Raw genomic sequence first — 7,537 nt, 5'->3', positions numbered from 1 at the left:
ATAATCATTTGATGCTTCATTCCTCCTTGAGTAGAGCTTTACGCCGTATACACTGTGTGCCTGAACTGAACATTGCCCATTAGTGCAGCACAAGAGACTCTGCAATTGGATGACCCTGGGATCCAATCAGTCTCAGCTCTGCCACTTCCAAGCTGTGTGACCTTGGACAAGCATTCCAGTTATCCACTGCCGCGTAACAAACTACCCCAAAACTTAGTGGCTTAAAACAACAATATTTCTTTTGCAGTTTGGGACAGCTCATTTCTGCTCTACTTGGCATCAGCTGGGACAGTGCCAAGACTGGGGCCTGAATCATCTGAAGGTTCGCTCTCCCACATGTCTGGTGGTTAGCGGGGACCAGAGCTGCAGTTGTTGGCTGGAACACCTTCACTAACCTCTCCATGAGGCCTGGGCTTCCTCCGAACATGGTGGCTAGGTTCCAAGGGGAGTGGATTAAGAGAGAGAGCGCGTGAGCACACGAGAGATCGCTGAAGAGCTTTTTATGAGCTAGCCTTGGAAGTCACACATCACTTTTGCCACTCTCTATTGGCTCAGGCCGTCACAAAGCCCTACTCAGGTTCAAGGGGAGGGGATAGAGATCCCGTCGCTCAACTGGAAGGGCGTCGATGCCACACTGTAAAAACAGCGATTGGGATGAGCTGTATATTGCTGTGCTTCTCCTTGGAAAATAGCCACAAGAAGCTCCTAACCTTCCTAAGATCCTCTGCTGAAGCGTTGAGCGCAGAGCCTGGCACAGGTGAGTGCCCAAGGGTCAGGAAGCTGCAGTCTCCCTGTCTGCATGTAACCAGTTCTCAACTCCCAGCAAGTCTCATTCCTGAACTGAGCCTGAGTTCAAGAGCCCCTACCTAGGCCGCCCCCAACCTCGGACCCCTCCCCACCAGGGCCTGCTGCTCTCCAGGCTCTCCTGGGGCTACACTGTAGATTCATGGCTCCCCCAATCCAAAGACCCTCAGAGCAGGAAGAGCCCTCAGCCTCCTGCTGGGCCATGAGTGTTGGGACCCAGGCAGAATCTGTGTGGTAGAGCCGGGACTCGGGACTTGGACCCAGGTCCAAGTGGGAAGATTCAAGCCACTCTAATCTCAGGACCACTAGTGTGGCCATGGGTGTGTTAGGAGCGGCTGAGCTGGCCTGGACTAGCATGTCCCCTGCCTGGATTCACACCATCGAGCATCTCCAAGCCCACATTCTGCATGGCGGAGAAACCAAAACACAGAGAAGGTGAACCATTTCTTTCTTTTCTTTCCTTTTTTTAAAAAAGATTTTATTTATTTATTTATGTGTTCGTGTGTGTGTGTGTGTGTGAGAGAGAGAGAGAGAGAGAGAGAGAGAGCGATCATAAGTAGGCAGACAGACAGGCAGAGGCAGAGGGAGAAGCAGACTCCCTGCCAAGCAAGAGCGCGGAGCCCACCCGATGCGGGACTTGATCCCGGGACCCCAAGTTCATGACCTGAGCTGAAGGCAGATGCTTAACTGACTGAGCCACCCAGGCACCCCAAGGTAAACCATTTCTGAGAATTCTGTAGCATCTCTGTGCCAAAAAAGGACCAGCCTACAAGAAATGGAGACATCACAGCTGGAAGGACCCTGTCATCTGCTACATCAGACTAGACCAAGTGGGGACTCTGAGGCCCAGGAGGTGGGAAGGCCTGCTCTGGCCCTTGCCTCTGTGCTAGACAAGCCCACCTTGTTTGTGGTGAATCTACAGTGGCCCATCTCCCCTCTATACTGTATACGCCATGATGTCAGGAAGGCATCAATGACAAGTCCACTCACTGTCCTACCTGGTGCCTCTGGACTAGGTGAGCCGACAGCCAGTGGGAACAGGGGAGCTGGAGCCGTGCCAGGATGGGGTGAGAATGCCCCTAAAGAAAGCTTTGCTAAATGGCCCTGCTCCACGGGGCTCTGTGGGGCCACCTGGAGGAAAAACCTGAGGGTGGAGGGGGCACTCACACACGTGGACACACCTGGACTAGGATGAAGCCATGTCTCAGGTGAGAAGGCACATCCCAGGATTCACTGCTGTGAGGGAGGTGGGATAGACATGAAGAAGCAGACCTGGTGCCAACTGATTGTCAAGGGCAGGAGGAGGCGAAGGAACAGGATTGGGGGGAGTGGGCAGGATGGGGGTAGGGGAGAGGAGGAAGGAGAAAACGGTCAGGTGGAGGAAAAGGAGGGGGGGCAGGAACCCGGGAAAAGAAGAGGCTGCAGAGGGGTAAACATAACCCTGCCCCCCTCCTCAGGTGGCAAGGGAGCGCCACGCTGAGGATGGGTGCCCACCCATGGGACAGCCAAAGGACTTAAAACTGGCTCTGCCCGGCGGTGGCTCAGTGAGGGGGAGGAGGAGTAGCAGCAAGGAGCGGGGGAGGGGACGGAGGCGGGGCAGGTGTGATCGACTCGGGAAAATCCACTACAGAGCCAGAAGCACATTCCTGGAAGGAAAGAACGGAAACCACCAGAGCCAGGGCTCCGGGTTGCCTGGGGTTGCCCTGGGGAGGCAACGTGTGGAGATCAGGACAATTGTCTTTAGTCTGTGCCAGCCCCCACCGCCACCGGGGTCAGAATATACTCCCAAAGCATCGCCGGTCTGACACCTCATAATGGGCCGCCTCCATTTTAACTATGCAGAGCCTGAAACCGGGCTGGGGTTGGAAGGAGTATGCCTGAGATCCCAGCGGGTCAAGGTGTGCAGAGCTGGGCGTGCACCTAGGGCTCCACGGTCCCTACGCCTGAGAGAGGGAGGCCGAGGTAGAACCAGAGAGCACGCCCTGGAGGTGTGAGGTTTGGGTTCCATCCCCGCTCCGCCATTGGCTTTGGGCTAATCGCGTACCTTCCCCGGGCTTCAGTTTACGCATCTGTACTATGGGATAATTGGTCTTGCTTTGCAAGGTTAAGGGGGGCGGAGTCCGCGCACGCTCCGCACAGCCGCGAGGGGCGAGGCACCGGCCGGGTATATGGATGCTGGCTCCTGCCTTCTGAGGTCGGCTCGGCCTCTGCCTCGGAGTCCCCTCGCTCGCCGCTCCCGCGGCCCCTGCCCGGACGCTGGGCGCAGGGGAGCATCGGCCGGGCGCGTTCCGCAGGCGGGCAGGGGAGGCAACGGCGGCGGAGCGGAGGAGAGAGCCCGGGCCGCGGCAGCCCGGGCCTGCCTGACCCTCGAGGGGGTCGCTGTTGCCTCGCAGATCCCTCCCTCGCTCGCAGCCTGTGTCCCTCCCTGCCGCTCCCGCCGCGTCCGCCTTTTGTTCGCGGAGCCGCGCGCCCCCGAGCCGAGGCGGCGGGGCGGGGAGCTGGCGGGGCTGCGCGGGGGGCGGGCCGCGCCGGGCGGAGCCGGGGCCCGAGCCGCAGTCGGACTCGGAGCCCGAGGGAGCGATCGGCGCGCAGGCAGCCGAGGCCCGGGCGCGCTCCGGGGGCGCGGCGAGGCCGAGGGGGCGGGCGCCGGGCGGAGCCGGAGCCGCAGCCGGGGCGCCTGGAGGCGGTCGGGCCGCTCTCTCCGAGCTCAGGGCAGCGGAGAGCCTGTGCGGCGGGGGTCCGGGCCAGAGCGCAGTCCCGCAGCTGAAGTGGGCCGAGAGGAGCCGCGGCCGGAGCGGCCGGAGCGGCGCCGGGACCCTCCCCAGGGGCGCGGAGGCCGGGCGGGCCCGGGCCATGCGCGCCGCTCTCTGAGGCCGAGGGAGGCCGCGATGGAGGTGCCGGCGGGGGAGCCCCCGGCCCGGGGCTGCGGTCCCCCGCCCGTGCCCGCCCCGGAGAGGAAGAAGAGCCACCGCGCGCCGTCGCCGGCCCGGCCCAAGGACGTGGCCGGCTGGTCTCTGGCCAAGGGCCGCCGCGGCCCAGGCCCGGGCGCCGCAGCCGCCTGCAGCGCCGCGTCCTCCGCGCGGCCGGACAAGAAGGGGCGCGCGGTGGCGCCCGGGGCGCGGAGCGCGGGGACACGAGTGGCCGGGGTCCGCACCGGGGTTCGCGCCAAGGGCCGCCCGCGCCCCGGTCCCGGGCCGCGCCCGCCGCCCCCGCCGCCCAGCCTCACCGACAGCAGCTCGGAGGTGTCGGACTGTGCGTCGGAGGAGGCGCGCTTGCTGGGCCTGGAGCTGGCGCTGAGCAGCGACGCCGAGTCGGCGGCCGGGGGCCCGGCGGGGGCCCGCACGGGGCAGCCGCCCCAGCCCGCGCCGCCCGCACAGCAGCCCCCGAGGCCGCCCGCCTCCCCGGATGAGCCGTCGGTGGCCGCGTCGTCGGTGGGCAGCAGCCGCCTGCCGCTCAGTGCGTCGCTCGCCTTCTCCGACCTCACCGAGGACATGCTGGACTGCGGGCCCGGCGGCTTCGTGCGAGAGCTGGAGGAGCTGCGCTCGGAGAACGACTATCTCAAGGTGGGGGCGCCGATGGGGGAAAGGGAGGCGGCGGGAGGCGCGGGTTGTGGCGGCCCCAGGCGTCTGAGGCACCAGCCGGCCCGCCGGCCCACTGAAGGAGCTGGGAGAGGGGGCCCAAGTCCTCGGGGACCACCCTGAGGTCGGCCTAGGGCTCCCACACATCCTGCCTCCCTTTTTGTTTGGGAAGCCGTCTCCCTGAGGAGGAACCCAGTTGAGACTGGCCATAGGGCGCTGATTTTGGAGGAAGGGAGTCTTGAGAACACTGCTTTGGGAGATGCCCAGATGCATTACTTGGGATGGGGTGGGGGTAGTCAGTGAGGGGCTGGACCCCTGTCCTTCAGCTTCTTAGAAGCCCCACCCCCAGGCCAGAGGCCAGGCCTTTGGTGGCCCTTCGGGGGACAGGTATTGGGGTGCACTTGTGCCAGGGAAACCTGTGGCTGTCCCCCTGCTAGGGAGAGGCCAGAACACCATCCTGAGTCTTCATCCAGGGCTTTCCTTGGTGCAGGCCTGTCCCCGCCTGCCTTTCAGGGCGGGTCCTGTTTGAAAGCATGACATCTGGGAACATCCCCTTGGCTCGAGTCCGACTTCCGCCCAGTCTAACGGTCCCACAGCCTGGGAGGAGGATGTCGTGGGAGAACTGGTTCAGAGGCAGCTTCTTAAATCCCAGGATGTTGTCTTCTGCTCTCTTCTGCCCTGTACGCACAGCAGTCCCACTGGCCCCTCATGGCCGGTGCCCTTGTCCTTCCCGTGTTCCCACGCAGAGGAGGGAAGCTGTCCGTCTGAAAGGGGCATCTTGGGGACCTGAGAGCTTCCCTGGAGAGCAGACCTATCTTGCCTTCCCCCTTTCGGTGGACATGAGCACCTACTGGGGACTGGCCAGTCTCTGCCTGCCCACTGCCTGGTACCCAGAGCTCTACAGACAGCCCAGTGCTCATGTGCTGTCCTTGGCTGGGGAGACCGAAAGCTTCGTGGGCTCTACCACGACTGGCTGGGCATGGTTTTGGAAGAGGCCGAAATGCTACCTGCTACTCTTGTCAGTTGATGGCCTGGCACAGCACCCCAGCGTACCCTGGCTGAGAGCCACAGAATTAACATCACTCTGCTGATTGATGTCTGCCTGGCGACACTTAGCTTTGCGCTGTGGCTCTTCTGGCCAAGTAGGTTTCTCTCTCGTGAGACTTCTGGGGTCTTACTCAACTGTGTCTCTTCCTCCTGATTTTCCCCCAGGATCTCTTCTCCAGCATGTGCTCAGGAAATGCTTGTAGAATAAAAAGACAGAGTCTGTCTGAATCGGCATAATCCACCCCTTCAGCCTCTAATCTTTCCCCAAGCCAGGTCTCAGCTTCCTCATCTGTTAAATGGGAGGGCAAGTCTTCCCAAAGGCCCCATTCACTGTTGACAGTTGAAGGCCCAGTCAGCTCTCACAGTCTTCAGAAGCCCGTGGTGAGGAGAGGACACGTGGGGGGTGGGTAGGAGGACAGAGACAAGCCAAAAAGAAGCCTGGCTCTGCCCTCTTGGTGCCCTGACTGCTTCTGGCCCTGCCTGCCTGAGCTGCTCTGAACGCAGACCTCCTGGCCCACGCTGTTCATCCTGGCGAGCGAGATGGACCATGAAGCTTTGCTTCAAGGTCTCCTCATGCACCAACCCTTGTGGGCTCCTGTCCATTCCACGAAGTCATCAGGCAGAGCTCTGGAGTCTGCCTGGGCCAGCCGTGACTGTTAAGATGGACAGTAGTTCCAGAAGGCTGGGGGTTGAGCCCAAGGTCTCCAGGGGCCAAGGCCTGGCTGGGCACCCCCCACTGCCTGGGCTGGGGCTGAACCACATTTCCACTTTCATTCAGCCCTTCAGGCTTCACGGGCAGGCCTCAGGCCACAAGTGGATCTGGGGTCTGGCTTCCTGGCTGTGTGGCCTTGGGCAAGTGACTTACTGTCTCCAGACCTCATTGAGGAAACCCTCATTGTAAAAAGGTACATCACGCTTCTTCCAACCTTAAGGGTTGAAGGAGATAATGTGTGTAAACACTAGAGTGCCTGGCATGGAGTGAGCCTCAGATGAGGCCAGTTGTGATCACGGCGGCTCCCCAGCAGTGTGGGACACATTTCCACAGGTACCCAGCATGTTCTCTGTGGGTTCTGTGGGCGGCAGAATATCCTCCTCCCCACCTGAAGCGGGCCTGACTCTTTCTTCTGGCCTCTCATTCATTCTTTCACCATTTATTTAGTGCCTACTGTGTACCAGGCCCTAGTGCAGATCCGAGATACGGCCTTGGACAAGGATGACATGTCTGTGTTCACGGAGCTCAGAGTCTAGTGGGGGAGACTGGGATTTAACAATAGCAGTTCAGTAAATCACAATACAGATCAGGATAAGGGTGAAAGGATAATGTGTGCCAAGAGCGCATGAAAGTGGGGCTGGGGACGTTCAGGGAGGCCACGGCCTGGAGGATGACATGCAGCCAGCTGAATAGGAGCTGGAGTAAGAACATTCCAGGCTGAGGGAAGTGGGGAAAAGCATGTTGATTTTGAGGGACAGCATAGAGACTGGAGAGAGGAAGGAGGTTGGGTGGAGAGGTGAGCTGGGCCAGACTGTGCGGTTCTCGCTGTGTGCACTTGGGTGGGTCCCTGAACTTGCCTAGAGCTTTGTTTGACCCAGCCACCAATCTCACAGAGGCGAGGTGAAGATCTAGAGACTGGGGATGTGGACCGTAAGGATAGAAGCTGTCACAGGAGGTGTTTTGTTCATTCTGCAGATGGGTAAACTGTGGCCAGAGAGAGGAGGGGACTTGCTCTGGGTCCCTGAGCCGGTTCTCCAGACAGCCAGGGCTGAGAGTAAGAGTGTATTACACTCTTGACGTGTTTTCTGCCCCTCTGGGCCTCTTTGCTTCCCAGATGCAGAAACTGTTACCAGGAGAAGGACTCCAGCTCCCCAGTGTGTCCCCTGTAGGTTTCGTGCTACCTAGGTTGAGTCTAAAGTCTGGTGGGGCCCTGCTTGGGTTCACCTCCCAGAGGTGGGGGCCCTGGAACTGTCAGCTGGGGAAGGAAGGCCTCACGGGTGGTGGCAGATCTCCTGTTGCATGAGGCCTGCCCAGGGGCCCAAGTGGAGAAACAGCATATGGGGCAGCTGCCTCCCAATCAGAGATAGGAGAGAAGGGAGTGAGCCCGCTGTCACTT

General features: G+C 60.9%; 1 protein-coding gene across 3 annotated transcripts in view; it reads left to right on the top strand.

The window, feature by feature from the left end:
- The first annotated feature begins 3,347 nt into the window (after window positions 1–3,347).
- The window catches only part of MTCL2 (microtubule crosslinking factor 2), a 67,698-nt gene continuing 63,508 nt past the window's right edge, over window positions 3,348–7,537 (top strand). For 2 of the 3 annotated variants that reach the window (XM_054510088.2, XM_064573136.1), the window contains exon 1: window positions 3,348–4,367. In XM_054510088.2, the coding sequence (XP_054366063.2) occupies window positions 3,693–4,367 (675 nt within the window). In that variant the 5' untranslated portion in view covers window positions 3,348–3,692. The remainder of the gene's footprint in view (window positions 4,368–7,537) is intronic. The other variant, XM_045885727.3, reaches the window with a different exon arrangement.

Source organism: Mirounga angustirostris, unplaced genomic scaffold (assembly GCF_029215605.1).
Source record: "Mirounga angustirostris isolate CCGP_5_RB_7025 unplaced genomic scaffold, mMirAng1.0.hap1 SCAF_10, whole genome shotgun sequence".
In the NCBI taxonomy this organism is placed as follows: Eukaryota; Metazoa; Chordata; class Mammalia; order Carnivora; family Phocidae; genus Mirounga; species Mirounga angustirostris.
This window is presented reverse-complemented; position numbering and strand designations above follow the sequence as displayed.